At 26.8% G+C, this 17,902-nt stretch overlaps 2 protein-coding genes across 5 annotated transcripts; one reads left to right on the top strand and one right to left on the bottom strand.

Moving 5' to 3' along the window:
• Positions 1–767: 767 nt before the first annotated feature.
• On the bottom strand, positions 768–10,573 carry LOC111039303 (membrane-associated guanylate kinase, WW and PDZ domain-containing protein 1). 3 transcript variants are annotated; one of them, XM_022322776.1, is made up of 17 exons: positions 10,144–10,552; positions 8,808–9,006; positions 8,430–8,574; positions 7,764–7,954; positions 7,623–7,703; positions 7,360–7,557; positions 6,713–6,901; positions 6,030–6,301; positions 5,326–5,966; positions 5,110–5,254; positions 4,752–4,950; positions 4,053–4,178; positions 3,804–3,971; positions 3,683–3,723; positions 3,461–3,622; positions 1,750–1,894; positions 768–1,680 (listed from the first exon to the last, which is right to left on the bottom strand). In XM_022322776.1, the coding sequence occupies exons 2-17, from the start codon at positions 8,854–8,856 to the stop codon at positions 1,544–1,546; spliced, it is 2,889 nt and encodes a 962-aa protein (XP_022178468.1). In that variant the 5' UTR covers positions 8,857–9,006; positions 10,144–10,552; the 3' UTR covers positions 768–1,543. The 3 variants fall into 3 exon arrangements, with proteins under 3 accessions (XP_022178468.1, XP_022178472.1, XP_022178460.1); XM_022322780.1 differs by having other exon boundaries at positions 1,544–1,632; positions 7,764–7,966; positions 10,144–10,573; XM_022322768.1 differs by lacking the exon at positions 10,144–10,552 and having other exon boundaries at positions 1,544–1,680; positions 7,764–7,966; positions 8,808–8,856.
• A 136-nt stretch (positions 10,574–10,709) lies between these two features.
• Positions 10,710–13,673, top strand: LOC111039324 (retinol dehydrogenase 7). 2 transcript variants are annotated; one of them, XM_022322792.1, is made up of 6 exons: positions 10,713–10,815; positions 10,901–10,989; positions 12,034–12,605; positions 12,664–12,816; positions 12,932–13,084; positions 13,148–13,673. In XM_022322792.1, exons 3-6 carry the CDS (start codon positions 12,065–12,067, stop codon positions 13,546–13,548), a joined length of 1,248 nt encoding a protein of 415 aa, XP_022178484.1. In that variant the 5' UTR covers positions 10,713–10,815; positions 10,901–10,989; positions 12,034–12,064; the 3' UTR covers positions 13,549–13,673. The 2 variants fall into 2 exon arrangements, with proteins under 2 accessions (XP_022178492.1, XP_022178484.1); XM_022322800.1 differs by lacking the exon at positions 10,901–10,989 and having other exon boundaries at positions 10,710–10,815.
• The last annotated feature ends 4,229 nt before the right edge of the window (positions 13,674–17,902 follow it).

Below are 17,902 nucleotides of genomic sequence, written 5' to 3'. Positions count from 1 at the left end.
ATAGATAACCTTATTTTTTTAAGTAAAATATACAATTTACACCATTTTATTCTATGAAAATGTTGTATTTATTTTTCATATTACAAACATACTATAAATAACATTCATATTAAATTCAATTGTATGTATATTATCAATGTATTGGTATTAAAAAAAATGTACTGCTTTATGCTATAAAAGTATTATTATATAGTTGAAAGTAAACATTTAGCAACAAAATTATGCTGTTTCATTGGTCCCAGAGATAAGTTATAGTTTAATACTTTGACTTAAAAATAAGTCAACAATTTAATTTAATCTTAAATACATAATAATAATTTAAGTCTCAAAGAATTCATTCATGATACTTATATTAAAAATGATTCATTATAGACCTTTAATAATATAAAATAAAATAATTGAGACTATTTTATACAATTTATAGCTGAGACACTTATCATATTTAAAACAAACAATGGAATGTGATTCTTATTATAAAATTCTTCATTTATCAGTGTTTTAACTTTTTTAAATTCACTAATCAGTCGCTATCTATATTTATATCTATTAGGTTTAACTTTAAAACATTTCACTAATAATTTATTCATAATCAACTTTGGTTTTAATAAATTTAAAACCATGTACACATATCTTTATTATTTGTAAAATTACATTCTATGAGGACATACTTGACAATAAAATTATAGTAAAAAAAATATGTAATATAATAGTATCAAATATTAAATTGATAGTTGCTAAATAAATACTTGAGATTGAAATGATAAATTAAAAAAATGTATTGACTTACATACATTAAAAAAAAAAAAAAAATACATAATCATTGATCATAACATGTCATGAGTTTTGTTACTATGATAAAATATTTGGTGTAGTATTCTTAATAAACTATAAATAACATAGAACAAGTAAATATTATTTGGATTAATCGCATTGATATTATATGATAACCTATCTGATTGCTTTTGTGATTTTAGAAAATAAAACAAATTATTGATACATCTTTTAGATGTTATGTACAAATTACTCAGTTCTGTTCTATAAAATAAATATTGAAATAATTATGGCATTTGATTTAGGCACGTGAAAACTGATATTTAAATTTAGCACCAAATATTATAAAGTTTAAAAAATTTTTAATTTTGAATTCATCTCCATGGCATTTTACATCACTACTTGAAAAAAAAGTATTGGTTGAAAAAATGAGATTCAATAATTGAGTTACTAAGTAGTGATGTTGGGTGAAGTATATGAAAATTTAACAAATGGGTGCTAAATAACAAAAAATATTATGAAATGTATTTCAAAGAAAAGTTACCATGCTTAAAAAATTGATAACAACAGATATACGTGTTAATTAAATTTGTTTCCTTAAAATAAGACATTATAGTATCTAAAACATTATGGAATGAAATTAAATAATGACATAGTATTAATTTTACTTTTCAAAAGTATAAAAATAAATAAATAATAATAAAAATAGTTGTTATTTATAATAACTTTTACAATTAAAAATAAAATTATCAATTTGAACAGTTCCTGATAATCAGTTTGAGCACATATACTTTGTATCCCAGTAGGCTCTTGAATTGGACTGTAGTGAGGATATAGAATGAGACATATTCATTTTACTATCTAAATTAATCACAGATTGATTCATATTAGCAGATGTAAACATTTCTTCTATAAAATTTAAATACATCACAGTTGAATTTTATTGCGTCCTAATATTGAATGCGCCATAAAAATTACCTTCAGAAGGCAGTTGTGGCACCCTGGTGCCACGTCGAATTAGTAGACGTACACACGAACCTCCACTGTGGATAATTTCTATGGCTTCAGAGTGTGTCATGTTTTTAGTATTGACTCCATTGATTTCTATAATATGATCTCCTACCTATATAAACATAACACACAAATTGTATAATTTATTTTTGTCTTTTGACAAATATTAACAGAAAAAATAATAGTTTTATATATCTCATGTTAACTAAAAATTGTTTCTGGAACAATGATTGATTTTGAAATTCTTAGCTAAAGCCGAAAAGGAACATAGTTGAGCTGGCCATAGGCAATAAATAATTTGCAACACTCTGACAAGGAACATCAAAAATTCACTGAGTTTATTTATCCCCTAAATACAAGCACTATTGTTTTTCAATAATTAAACACAATTAGTTTACACAGAAATCAGAAGGGTATTCATAATTTAATTTATTTAATTATATAAAAGAATTAAGATAATTTGGAGTTAGCTTTAGCCAGTACAGTAATTAAATATTTGAAAAATTGTCGGTATAATTAGCCAATTATCCAATTGAAAAAACATTACACGTGCAGCAAATTTTGTTTATCAACACAAAAATAATGTAATATGGAGCTTTTTTTATGCCGTTAAAACATTGTACGACTGAAATGGATTTTTATCTATTCGATAAAGCTTTTCATTTATTTAATAAACATAGGTCAAATTAGGATAATAACTGGAAACAATTATGAACCAAAATGGATAGTTTAATGCAGCAGTTCCCAAACTTTTTAGCTGTGCGGACCACCAATTTTATAGGAAAATCTTTGAGGCCCACAAATAGCTCACCTATATATACAAATGCAGGAATATATGTATATATATGTGTGTATATAAACGTCAGTTGTTAGAACTAAAAATAATTACAAAATCAATTGTTTATCGTGAAAAAGACTTTATTTAACTTAATCACAAGTTAAACAATTTAATTTGATTTTTGACATTACTTGTCCAGGACAAGTTGTTCTTCATGAGAGAATCAATATCGGGATGAAAACTGGATAGTTTTAGAATTAAATCATTTTCAACATTCAGTTTATTTCCTTAATTTGACACTACAGAGTGTAGATAATATTGATAAATATTATTATAACCAGAAATATTATTGGGCATGTACTAAAAATATATAATATTAAATATTATATATTCACATGGTTCACAGCCCAATACCACGCTGATCGAGGCCCACAAGTGGGCCGCGACCCATAGGTTGGGAACCGCTGGTTTAGTGTACAGTATACACGATATACGTGCAGTTAAGGGTTAAAAAAGATAATAGTGTAGTTAGTCAAAAATAATCATAAAGAAACTTGGAATGTTATTCGGACTCAAAGAAAGTAAATATTTATCGAGTTAATGGTAAGACCTTCTTACAGGTCACAGGTCTCTACAAAATATCTACATACAACAAATCCCTCTATTATTGAACTGGATACAAAAAATGTGAAATTTTAAACATGATACATATAGTAAGAGAGTGAGGCAGAAACTCAATATCAATTATGAGACTGTTAGGAGTGTTTCGAAATAACAATGTTTAGCACATGGAAATAGAAAGAATCACAGGACAATTTGAATTATCTGATCTTTTTAACCAACTTAACCATAATAGCATTTTTCAGTAATCCAAACTAATGAGAAATATTTTTTATATACCCTTAAACGTCCATCCATAGCTGCAGGTCCATTCTCTGCAATTTGCAACACAAATAGAGACATATTTTGAAATTCACGGCCCCCTCTTATGCTGAAACCAAATCCTTGAGGCCCTCTTGTTAACTCAACTGCATGATACTGCTCTTCTTCTAAATCTTGATCCTACACATTAATTAAATACATTCATTATATCTATATTTAAATTAGAATAAATATTAATACTTTGTTTGACATTGGAAGAGAAACTGTACTAGCAGTGTCATCTGAAAACAAAATATATACATATGCATATTAACTTTAATAAAACATTTTTAAAATAATGTATGTGTACTGAGTTAGTTACCATTAGGCGTTCCAATGGTTAATGTAACTGTTGAACCAGAATCTTTAATCATGTTTACTATATCTCCATGCGACAAGTTAGTTATATTTGTATTGTTGACAGCAAGGACATGATCACCCAAATGAATTTGGCCATCTCTAAAGGCAGGACTGCCTTCAATAATTCGACCTATGACATAGATTATATAGAAATACAAATGTATTACAATGTCTACTATTTACATAATAAGATCTAAAATTGAAAATTTACCAATAGTAGGTCCTTTGTTTAATGATGATATTACAACAAATCCAAATCCTTCTTTATCTTTTTTAGTTAATGTTACATCATAAGGATATTCAATATCAAGATGTTGTTTCGTAGAATTAGATACATCTATAATTTAAAAACAAGCGCATGTAATATATATATTTTTTTAAACTTATAACATTACAATTTAGCGATGAAAATATGATTAGAAACAAAATACGAATTCCATAATGACCCACTGAACTATTGAATAACTGTACAGTGTATAACAAAGATCTAATATATACTAACATAACTTCAATGTATAACTGTCTTATCAACTTAGCATAGATAATACATACAATTATAAAACTATTATAATAGTAATTACTATGAAATATAAAAAAATCAGGAAAAGATAAATTATCTTGTAGCTGAGGGGAAGAAACATAGAAATTCTCATTGGGATTATTTTAACAAGGTAATTAAATCAAGAGGGGGTACATGTGTACTACTTATGTATTGGTACAATGTGTAATTACACTATTTTAAATAAAATAAAATAAATTTCATAATTGTTACATGTTAGAAAGTCAAAATTCTATTTTTTGAGAACTTTCATGTATACATTTTATTTGAGTGAAATTTTCTACAGTAATGTACTGAGTGTGCCTCTTTTCGACATTAACTATTTAGAGAAGTTATAATAATTTTACTTACAATTGGGCTTTAAATTGGATTTATGACGAATACCCAGAGTGACTCGGCCATTACGAGCTGCTTGACCCATCAAATTGATAACATAATCATGAGATGTATTTATAGTAGATTGAGCATCAATACTGATTATTTCATCTCCGGTCATGATTCTTCTATCTAAGTCTGCAGATCCTTCAGGAACAATATGACCAACGGATACCTTAAGGATTTATATGTATGTGTTAATAAATGCAAATGTAATTTTAACATATTTTCAATATGTAATTGTTTAAATTAATTTATACTTTTATACATACTACAAGTACTTATATTTATACTATATTTGTATCACTTATAATCTAAATTTTTGATTAACTACCTGTGAGCCTTCTTCTTTTCCACCAACAATTCGAAATCCAAAACCACATTCTTGTCTTTGAAGTGTAACATAACTGATATTTTGTTTCAAATTTTCATTATTAAGTTGATCAATATCATTAATTTCATTGTTATTATGTAAATACCTAACAAGAGTAAAATAGTCAAAAATTTATATTTAAAAAAAAAAATTATAATCATAAAAATTGATGTTTACCTCACTTCGTTTTTTGATGCATTCATCTCATAATGTTCAAAGCTCATACTTTGAATTGATTTAGATAAATGATTAGAATAATGGTCAGATTGTGAATTAATATAAAGTCCATTAGAATGATCGGGTTGTAGGTTCATATAATGTCCAGTAGAAGGATCAATTACTCCATTATACATAGATGGAGGAAGAAACATTTGTGTTGATGGCGAACTTACATGCATCCATGAATCACCTCTATGACAATATTCATCAAGTGGCATACTATTCATTACATAGGGATCAGATGACCCATTCTCATGTATGTTATTTTGAATATTAGAAACTTGTGTTCTATTATCAATAATAGGGGTTTTGGGTCTGTTGATGTCATGTGTTCGATCACCATATGAATCAATTGTTGGAGTTTTACTTCTATACAAGTTTTTTACATCTCCTTTTTTGTTTTTTACACGGAATTTATCTGGTGAATTTAGAATGCACCGTTGTATAGTAATAGCAGCAGATTCATTCGTTTGACAGTCTTTTAATACTTGGACTACTTTATTATGAGACATGTTACGCACAATTATATTGTTTATATCGATGAGAATATCACCTTCCATTAACTCTTGACATCTTTGTTTATCCAGTATTTTTTTAACCTATAATACAATAAACATTCAAAATATTAGATAAATTAAAAATTCTTAAATAGATTTATCAACCTTTTGTCCATGAGCACTGTCTGCTATAGTAAATCCAAAACCCATTGCACCTTTCACTATTGCCATTGTTAGGTATAATGGGGCAGGCATATGCTCTTCTAAGATAAGATCTGTACTATTTGGTCTGGCAATACTCATAATTTCTTCAGAAGCATACAAATCAGGCATCGATTTGACCGACTGATTACATAATTCATTAGATGTAGATCTATTATCAACTTTCATCATGTATAGTTCTCTATCAACATATGATAGATCATCTAACTGCCGGTCTGTTATTTGAAAAATAAAAAATACAATGGAGGTTAAAGCAAAGCAAATACTTGATAGTTTGTTGCATGTGGAAAATATAGTATCAGAATAATTCAAACCAATATTAATATATTTTATAAGCTCTTCATATCATATTTAATTATTAAAGAATGTCATGAGAAAAAATTGAGAAAAAAAAGAGGTATAAAAATGATATGAGTAATAATTGTTTATATAAACTATTTTTAAGATAGGTAAATATCACAATGAGGTAAGCACAGAGAATGACTTTTAAAGAACCTATCACAGTGTACCAAAAAGTTTAAGTATTTTATACATTGAAGTAAAAATATAACAAATGAATATATAATAATATTCTGACAACTATATAAATTAATGCTAGTATTTTGTTAAAAAATAATTTGTTTTACCAGAATTCCCAACTGCAACAGTTGTAACAACTTCTGTATTTGGATCATTTGGATCAAATGGTAGAGGATAACCTCTACATACATCTAAACATACAGTTTCACCTGGAATAATGCCTTGAAATACGCTAACCATATCATGATGTGTATATCCAAGCACACATTTATCATTGACATAAACCAGAACATCACCTAAAAATACAAATATGTTTTAAATTATGCAGTATAAAGCGTATGGTAATACATATGATAAAAGAGTTGAAATATTTTGGGATATACTAACTTTTTAGTTATTAATATTAATCATGATTAAATATTATAAAATGTTAGGTACGTATATAATTATTATATAATATAATTTTATAACTTAAATAGTTTTAAGTTAAATTATAGTTAAATTCTTTTTAAAAAATGGGTTATTAGTCTAGTCGTCTTAATTAGAATAAAATAAAATAATATCACCATTTATTTATTTAAAAAGGGTTAAATAAAAACAAAGTTAATATTGATTATAATGATAGACAATTACTTTTAGGATCTAATAATTTTTTTACTGATATTTAAAAATAATATTTGTGTTCTAATTAGAACACTTGATAAATGACGAATATGAATTTAAAAAAAAAATATTATAATACTTTTTTCTTTACCTGTCTGTAATTTTCCTTCTAACCATGCTGGTCCATTTGGCACAACAGATTTTATTTGAAGAAATTCTTCTTTAGAATCGTCTCCTCCAACAATAGTAAATCCTAATCCACGGATTGATTTTACAAGAGTTGAACGAATCCGCTCTCCAACGAGTTTGTGTGGATTAGTAGTAAATAAATTACTACTGATACCAGAATCTAATAAAAAAAAAACACCACAATAATTAATAATCAAAACTTCAGGTTATAAAAAAAAAACAAACCTTGTTTTATTAAGTTAATATTTTCAAAACTATTTGAGGTATAATTTGGAATATTATCTTGATCATCGTTAATTTGATCTCCTTAAATAAATACAGAATACTTATTGATTGTTAATGAAACAAATTAGTTAAAAATGTTACCCTGTATAGCATTTTTAGCTTGAAGCACAGGATTTTCATATTGTGTTTGTCTATTCACATGATCAATGTAGTATGTGCCATAAAGTGGATCATCAATTCTTTCCCAACCATAGGGTAGTTCATCATCCGAACAGTCTTCTAATTGTTTCTTTTGAAACTTTGATAACCTCGGATCTAGCCAGTGTGATGTACTAGAATTATGACTATAATAAATATTAAAACCCACTATTAATACAACAAAAACAAAATACTCCATATTTAGAAATATACATTTTTTAATTTATGAAAATCTAGAATCTTTTAGTTATTAACAACGAAAGTATATACACATATTTATAGTTAAGTGAGTATGTAATTTAACTGAAAAGTTATACTTAACAGGTAATCATATATAATTGTTAACTACTATGTTTATATTATTGTATAAATATGTACAAATAATTCAATGATAAAAACAGTTTTAAAAAATATGAAATTTATGAGTTTTTCATTTTTAACAGTAAAAATATACCAAGTAATTAAAATTAAAATAACTTACTCAATACATTTATGAAACAATGAAAATTATTTAAAGGAATCCTAGATTGAAAGATATTTTAAAAAATGTACATAATATCTATCTTTGTTGCACATTAATTTAAGTATATTTATTATATAAATACTTACTCAATAAAATAAACTTCACCATTTTTGGTATAGGCTTTTTCCCATTTTGGTGGGAGTGGTCCTAAATCCAAAGTATCTGACAATGTCGAGTCTCTTGAATGATTATATGCATTATTTTTGGTACTAGGTCCGTTTAAGTATTCTTCTGAAACGAATACAAATTTAAATAAAAACGTAAGCAATAGGTAGGTATGATAAATTATAGTTAAAATTATAATTGAAAAAAAAAACTACAGTACAATTCAGTCAATAGATTAAAACAATAATTTTAATCAACTACATTTATTATGGTGATTTGTGACTCCAAATTTAGCCAAAAAAATAATTAACATGCAGGTACAGCACTTATCCATAAGGAAAAACAAATTGTTTTCTTACCGTTATTCATAGGATGTTGAATCTTATCTTGCATGTTATCCATATTCATGGTATTTAATTGTATATTGTTTCATTTGATCATAAAAACATTCTATTTTTTAAGCTAATAATATGATTCATAATCATAGCATAAATAGAGCAAGTCTTCAAAAAATAATATACAGTTGTATCCCAGAGTTCAGTGGTACATAATAATCATCTAGATAATAAAACATATTTTTGAATAAAGCTCATAGTATAGAAAAAAATATACATGATAAAACAATAGTTGTAGCCTTGTAGGTTATCAAATAATTATACGATGAAACTTCCATTTAAAGAAATGTTCTATTTAATAGATACAATTTTTGTCTGTTATACTGTTAAATGAATCAACAACTTTTTCAAATTGTCTTTATAACAATAAATATATTATGTTTGTCTATCTGAAAATGGTTTGTTAACATCTATTTGTATTTGTATGTACGCCCTTATTTGAGTATGATTACTGTTAGTACGTCTTATATTTTTGATGGGTATTAGGTTTGGTAAGATATATTATTTATTATTTCTAATAAATAGAACATTAAGGGGATTCAATACCATGATTTTTTGTCCTTGACTAACACATCTGGAACATAGGATTTTAGACATGTTTATTACCTAACCTAACCTTGATGTAATGAAGTAATAAGAATTCTAAAAACCAATTTGAATTTGTTGTCGAGATCACTTGAGAACGACTTTCCTACATTTTTGTTATTATCACCCAATTTCTAAAAACGTTACATTAAAAATCGTCTTTTAAATTTTTGGAGAAACTAAGATCAAAAAATTAAAAATGTGGGAAAGTCGATCTCAAGTAGGCTTGACGATAAATTTAAATGTTTTCAGAATTCTTATTGCTTTACTATATCAATCAGTAAGTTTAGCAAAGAACACGTCTATCCGGTCATATGTATATTAGATAAAGACAGAAAATCACGGTATCAAGTCCCATTGATTGCAAATATTATCTTTTATTCGTACATAGGTAATCATTAAAATGTCAACAAGATTTCTTATTTACTGTACCTATATCTAGTGTACAATGGCAAAATAATATATGTTAAAACAGTAAGAATCAAATAAATAATATTAAAACGCTCATCTGCTGTACACGGACTTTGTTGATAAGCAGTACACCCGTCATACCGACGTACAAATAGACTTGAGTTTTTTCTAAGACATAGTAATTAAATCACTGTACCGGAAGTAGATAAATAAAGAAATACGCAGTCTATCACGTGACACGAGTAAAAACCTAAGTACATTATTTGAGAAACGATCGCGATATTTCAACAAGTGCGGTACCTACTTATTCATTTCTTACGACTCCAGCATCTCTCTAAGCAGTCCAAGCCCGTTGACATGTAGACTCTGAAATGAAACGAAGACGATCTCGCACCAACTTGATGTCGAACATGTGAGGGTCGCATCCGACGGGTCGGGTAAACGAAAAACTGGCGGTTTGTGCGAGGGCAGAAAGGCCGTGTATATGTGCGAGTGTGTGTGTGTTTGTGTTTACGTATTTGTGTGTGTTAGTGCGCGCGCGCGGACGCGCGTGTGAGATAAACAAGAAAATCTAATAGAAAAACGTTTGTAAATTGTAATAATCCACACAAACGGGAGAAAAAATAAAATTACACAACAAAATAAAAGTCAGATCTTACAATTCACCGTGAACGGTTTCGAAAATATTTAGGTTTCGATAACACGAGGGGAGTGCCTCCGTCGGGCAACACGGACTACATTAACAGTGGTCACCATGGTGAACGTGCCAGCAGGTGTCAGCAACCGCACAGCGCCAGCAGCTACGTCATGTCGTCATGGCATCCCCTGATCCTAATCAGTAATCAGTGATAAACATTCAACACTCTTATTTATGTTAACAATTTTATCTAAATAAATGTACGTCTAAAATCTGAATAGGTAAATAGTTCACTTTATATCACAAGCAAGGTGGATTGATCCACATTTTTCCTTGATTGTAAGTTATAATAAATTGTAAACCTATAAATTGTTTGATAGTTAATAACAATGGTCAATAGTTAAAGTATATTATTAAATGATAGGTTTCAACTATTTAAATATATTATTTTGTTCAAAGTCAAAAATGTGAATGCGTCCAACTAGTAAAAAATTTATAATACATAAATAAAAGGTAAACTATATAACTTTGTACATTTTTATAGGTACTCAGTGATTACAAATTTAATATTAACTGTGGAAGTGAAAATGTAAAAAATAATACATTTTCGCAAAATCAAATATCAATATTCTACTTTTATTGCTTTGCTCAGAATCTAAGACCTGTAATATTATTATTGACTTAGATCTGATTTTGATAGCTTCATAATTAAGATTTATTGTAAGATTAATGAGTAATGACTATATGTTTTTGTAGTGAAGTATTGAACATATGAACATAATATGGTAATTGTAAAACACTGTTGGATTGTTTGTATTTTATAATATTACTCATAACTAGGGTCTGGGCTCGGATGTTGATGAATCTTTTTTTGGAACATCATTGACAATGTTTTCCTAGCTTAGAACTTGTTTAAAATGATTAAATAACATACAAATCTATACTATCTTGAATTTTGAATGTTTTTTTTTTCAAATTAAGAGAAATATGTATGAGTTAATTGTGTATTACATTTTATATTTTTGTATTTTCAATCAATTGAATAATTTAATTTTACCAACCTAATATGGAAAATACTTAAACCAACATTCTTAATTGTTTTTAATATTAAAACCAGTTTTGTGTAAATTTAATTCAAAATCACATATTTTTATAGTTGTAATTTTTAATTTTAATACATTTTTTAGTCTTATGAGTGTTGTTTAAATGTAATTAACATACATAATTTTTAGTACCTTTTTAGTGTTTATGTCAAATGTATTTTCTTATGGGCATTTGTATAGATGTTTAGGGCAATGATCGGCAACCTTTTTTGGTATCAAGGGCAAAAAAATAAAAATAAATTTTTGACGGGCCATAATTTGAAATACACCTTATTTTATTTAAACAAAATATTACAGTAATTTCAAATTTAATTTATTTAAGTACATCACTGTTTGGTACATTAACTATCGAGGTATCTACAAAGAAAGTTATAATAATAAAAAAATACATAGCAAAATATACTAATTGTATTGGTATAAATTATATGTTGTATACATTTTTGTTTGTTAACAGATCTAAAAAGTATCGATGTGTTTAAACAATTATGTCAATCATGAAAATATTTCAGATTATCAATGTAAAAAACCACTATGTAATACAAAGTTGTTTGGTAATATCTTTAGTTACTGTAACAACTTGGATAACAGCAATTCTAAGAAAAAAAAAAAAAATAAGACTGAATGAAAATGTCAACAATAAAATTATTTCAATTCCATTGATTGTTATAACAGGCTGTGACACAGGTCTTGGATATTCAATTGTTATGAGATATTTAAAAGGTGAACATTTTAGTAAAAACCAAAATAACAGTAAAATATATCATAATTTGTTATTTTTCAATAACAAACCACTGATAATTCCAAATAGGATTGCGATTGTTGCATTTTGTTTGAATCCTAATAGCCCAGGTGCTAAATGCTTACTTCAACTATCAGTTAAATATACTAATATTAAATTGTTCGTTAGACAATTAGATTTAACTGATACTGATTCTATTAAGGCTGGTGTGACTTTTGTTACTGATCTACTTCAACAAAATGTTGATATAAATTGGCCACACGATGAAGCAGTTTTTTTTAAATATGGTATGTACAAAATATAATAGGTTAAATGAACTAATTTAAAAAATAAAATCCATTTTAGAACTACATGCATTGGTCAACAACGCAGCACGAATGGTGATGGCAGAATATGAATGGCAAACTTCAAAAATAATAAAACAGCAATTTGAAGTTAATGTTTTAGGTCCTATTATGTTAACTGCAATGTTACTGCCAACATTTCGCAAAGACAAAAGTAAACATTTCTAAAATAATTAATGACGTTATGCTTTTATTGTATATTTTTTATGCAATACTTGATTTAATTAAATAGCAAAGTTCTAGTATAAACATGAAAAAATAAACTATAGGTCGGGTGATAAATGTAATTAGTCATTGTGCTTATCTTCCACTTCCTGGAGTATCTATTTATGGTGCTACGAAAGCTGCTGTGCGTGCATGGACAATCGGAACAAGAGTTGAACTTGAAACTCACGGCATAAAAATGATCACGTTTTCACCAGGTAAAAACACAATTTTGTATGATACAATAAACGAAAGTTAATGTAATAACTATTTCATTTAAGGATCGTTTTATCTTCATTCCTCCATTATGAATGTCGAACAAAGAATGATTGATTATGAAGACATGTGCAATAATATGAATAAAGAGCAATTAGCTTATTATGGTGCTTTTATGTATACCTATCAAAATTACTTGAGTACTATTGATGCATACATTAATCCTCCAGAAATAACCATTCCCAGCACTAATAAAATATACTGTCAAATGGATAATGCATTATGGGCAGTCCACCCCAAAGCTGAGTATAATGTGCCTGAACCTTGGCGATATAGAATCTATTTTGCTGTAGCTTGGACTCTATCATCATTAGGTTTACATTATTTAAAAGATAAGGTTGTACGTCGATTTGTGGCTACACCACAATTTCATGATAATATTGCAAGTTCAGTTGAAAATATCTAATAAACAGAGATTGGAACTTATCTAATTTACATATCTATGCTAAATGTAACAAAACATAACAAAGTGTCATACTGTTGTATGAATGTAAAATATTTCAAAATAATATAGTGAGATCAAATATGAAATTTTATGTTGCTTATTTTTACCTATTTTCGCATTTTATATTATAACGTATTGTACATAGGATATATCAGTTTAAAACCAAATAAGAAATTAATAGGGCCCAGATTTATATGGTCTAAAAATCTCGGAAATATGCACTATTAAATACGCATTTATGCTCTTGTTTTGTAGGAATGTACCCTATAAAATAAAAAAGTCTAATGCTCATTATTTTTTATATGTTTAGGTACATAAAGCAACAAATGAATCGTATAAAAAAAAATGAAAATAAAATATATATTATAATATAACTTGTTATATAAATGTTATATTATATTATTTATTTTATTTTTATTTTATTTTTATACGATTCATTTATTGTAGTTATTTCAACATATTATAATTTTAATCTGAAAAGTTAATATTTAAATATAAATCAAATAAATCAAATGAAAATAAATTATCGGCACTCGGATTACAAACAAACACAACAAATGTATGTTTACAAATACCTCCTCAATAGCAGATAACTACTTATTCCAATAGGTCTCAGACAAGATGAGAAAACGACTTTGCCAAATTACATGGACAATAAATATAACTTTAAATACGTTATTTTAATTAAAATAAACAAAATATTACATATTATGCATTTAAAAACCGTATATATGCAATACAAAATTGTAAAATACAGAAATATGTAGAACATGTCAAAAAATTAAAAAATACACAAAATAAAACTATAGTTGAATCTTGAAGCTTACTAGCAATTTTTTGGACCATTTAGAAAAAACATGCAAATGCATATAAATCTGGGCTCTAGTAATTAATAATTATCAAAAATTAAATAATTTAAATTTAAGAAAAAAATTAATGTTGAATCGAATTTATGTAACTAGTATATATTCAATTTAATAAAGTTATTGATAATTATACCTATTATGCACCATAGATATAAGTACTGTACATATTTAGTGCTTAGTTTTGGGGGTTACTTTATTGAATAGTCACAATTGTGCTAACACAATCATATGGATAAAATTAGCCTGTGAATACTAGGGAATAAAATAAAAAAAGAAAAGTATTTTCATTTTAGATTTTGAGAATTTTAGCAGTTCTACGTTCCATATTTTAAATAAAATACAAACACGATGCACATTCATAATATTTAAAATATATATCTTAATAAAGAATTAATACAATATTAAATCACGTGTTCATTTCAACAATGACAGCCAATTTCAAATAATTACATAATATACATATAATACATAAACAAATAATGTTATTAATAAATAGCAATTACTTGTATTACTTTCATTGAGAAAGTTACAATAATGAAAAAACTCGTAGTCAGGATTTTTTTTGAAGGGTGGGGTGTGTGTTTTAATTTAATATTTGAGTACAACTTGTGGGGGGAGCTTTTCACACATCTAGTTTTTTTTTTCAATTACTCTGGTGAGAGGGGCGGTGTAACATCCATAATACGCACCTACTCCCTTAAATACTTAGTAATGACTAATGAATGTGTTAAATATGAATTCAATGATGAATCATTGCATAGAAAAAATAATTTTGGACGAAGTCAGTCTGTCCTAAAATGCACTATATTACTAAGTATGTTTAATGAAATATTTATATTGCTAAATTACCTAGTAATTTATTTTACTCTTAAGTAAAAGTAATATTTGAGGTTGAGTACCTACTACCCATAACTTTTGCCAAAAAATGGCAAAAACAATGATTTTATTATATTACTTTATTAATATTTAATTGATATAATAGTAAATACTATATATTTATGTATTATACTGTACATGTAATTATTGTTTTTAACTTTTGAGTCAATACAGACTTACTGTAGAATGACGTGAATAGATTTATGATAATATACCTATTAATATAAATAGGCAATAATTAAAGTATATTTTGAAAATATTATTGATAGTTCTGTATACTGTATACCTATACAGTATACAGTAATGATAATGATATTAGTAAAAGTTTCAAGCTACACAAATAATATTTTTGAATTACCCTCAACAAAATAACTAAAATTGTTATTTTTTGTTTGTATAGGTTAGGTCTTAGGTCATTTTAACAAAGGCTAAATAAATTTTTAAAAATGTCATACATATCTGTTTAAAATGACAAAACCAATAGTCAATACCTATATTAAACTTTCAATAACATTATCATCTATATAATTTTGTAGTTGCCCGAGTAGAAATTCTTCACAGTGATGTTGTGTTTGGATTTTTTCCTATTAATATAACTGTACCAATGGTGGTAAAATAGTGTTAAAGTGTCGAATGTTTGAATAGTGTTAAATCTGTGTTTAACTAATTTGGAACAGGGCGTTAGGTTTTGCGAGGCCCTGGGCGGAATACATTCCTTGAGGCCCTACATTTATGCAAATTGAACACTCCACTCACCTCCAAATATTAAGATATGCAAAAGACTAAAATACATTATATTTGCATACCTAATACAAATAATTATTCTTCATATAATATACCTAATAATATTAATATACATTTTAATATCCTATATTTACCTATATTTAATATCTCAATATCCTTATAATTTATTAATAAAAGTATTTATTGTTTTTTATAAAATTGAGATTTACTTTTAACCTGAGTTTTACCTACATAATAATTATTTAGATATTTACAAAAGAAAAAATATTTTAATTGTACAAAATCAGATAAACTAAAGGTCAAAATTAATAAGTCAATACTTGTTAAAAGTCGTAGTTAGTTTCTAATTATTGCTTTAACAAAATAAAATAAAATACATATTACATATAGTTCTATGCTTAAAAATATACTTAAACTTAATTTTTTTAGACTTTTTAGCCGCAAAATCTTTAATGAATTTTTTTACAATTTAGATTTTCTGACTTCTTTTTCCATAGCTTATATATTCAAGTCAGAAAGAAGCTCTTGGGACATTTTACTTCTAAATTACATTTTTATAAGCTTTAACTTTGAAAAGCTGTGTTCTGCGCTAGCTGAAGTTATTGGAATAGTTAACATTATATCTTAATAGTCACGGCTAAGTTTGTAAAACCTTCATTGCTTTTTTTTTATAAAATTGAGTATCTACTTTAATAGAAATTACCGATTTATCGATCATGTTTTGGCAATACAAAAGTTCTTCAATCAAATCGTAAGCGCAATGCACAAATACTACTAAAATAATAAATAACTATGATAATAATAATATGCTTTAGAGTCTTCGGCCTTCAATAAAAATAAATAAAGAGAACACCTGACGAGCGACGATCCGTTTCTGAAGAATGAAATAACCCGTTACAAAGTTAATATTCATAAAAATCAACTAATTAAAATAAAGAGGGTAAGAAAGTAATTTTCATTGTGTTATAAGAATATATTAAAATATAGCATACATAATGAATATATTGAATAGGCATGATAATTACTCAAATATTATGCTAACGTAGGTAAATAAAATTAATAATTATAAAAAACCAACGCGTAGGTATGTAAAATAAAAAAAACAAAATTGACATCACTGACATTGCCTTGTGTCGACGTGTCGTTCATGAGTAAACTCGCTTAATCGAGTATCGACAAGACGACAACCATTCACCCAGTTGTGTATAAAATAAAATTATGGTCAAAAATGAAAATGAAGTGTTAAAATCAAATTAATTTTACCAAATTATAAATAACTAATAAGTTATAAATAATAACTAAATACACTCAATGTTGCGCTATACTGGTATTCCACGATTTTGAACGCACAGCATTAATTTATAGTTATAAAATATTTGTAAATAACTATTCATATTTGTATCTAACTATTCCATAATCGGTTGCCATATTTTTGTGCAGCAGTAAATATATGTGTATTATAAAATCAAGGACGCATTGACTCAGCATAGAATACAAACATCCAAAATTGTTATTCACATGAACAAGTAATGCAGAGGCCCCGGGCGTGGGCCATACTCGCCCGGCCCTAAATACGGGCCTGTTTTGGAACCAATAAAAATATATTACAGTGAAACATCTGAATAGCAAACCCTCTCAGTACCCGAAATGTTGTCCGTTATTTGGAGCTGCCAGTTATAGGTATTCAGAATGAGGGTAATAAAATGAGAACGTACCTAGATGTCTTCGACTCTTCGTCCCCAAAATATCGTCTGTTATTGGGAGGTTTTACTGTATTTCTGTAAGGACTATTTATGTTAACATTGCGTAAACAATTGATTTTATCTAGT

Source organism: Myzus persicae, unplaced genomic scaffold, assembly GCF_001856785.1.
Source record: "Myzus persicae strain clone G006 unplaced genomic scaffold, MPER_G0061.0, whole genome shotgun sequence".
Taxonomy (NCBI): domain Eukaryota; kingdom Metazoa; phylum Arthropoda; class Insecta; order Hemiptera; family Aphididae; genus Myzus; species Myzus persicae.
Note: the sequence above shows the minus strand (reverse complement) of the source record. Positions and strands in the feature narration are given on the sequence as shown.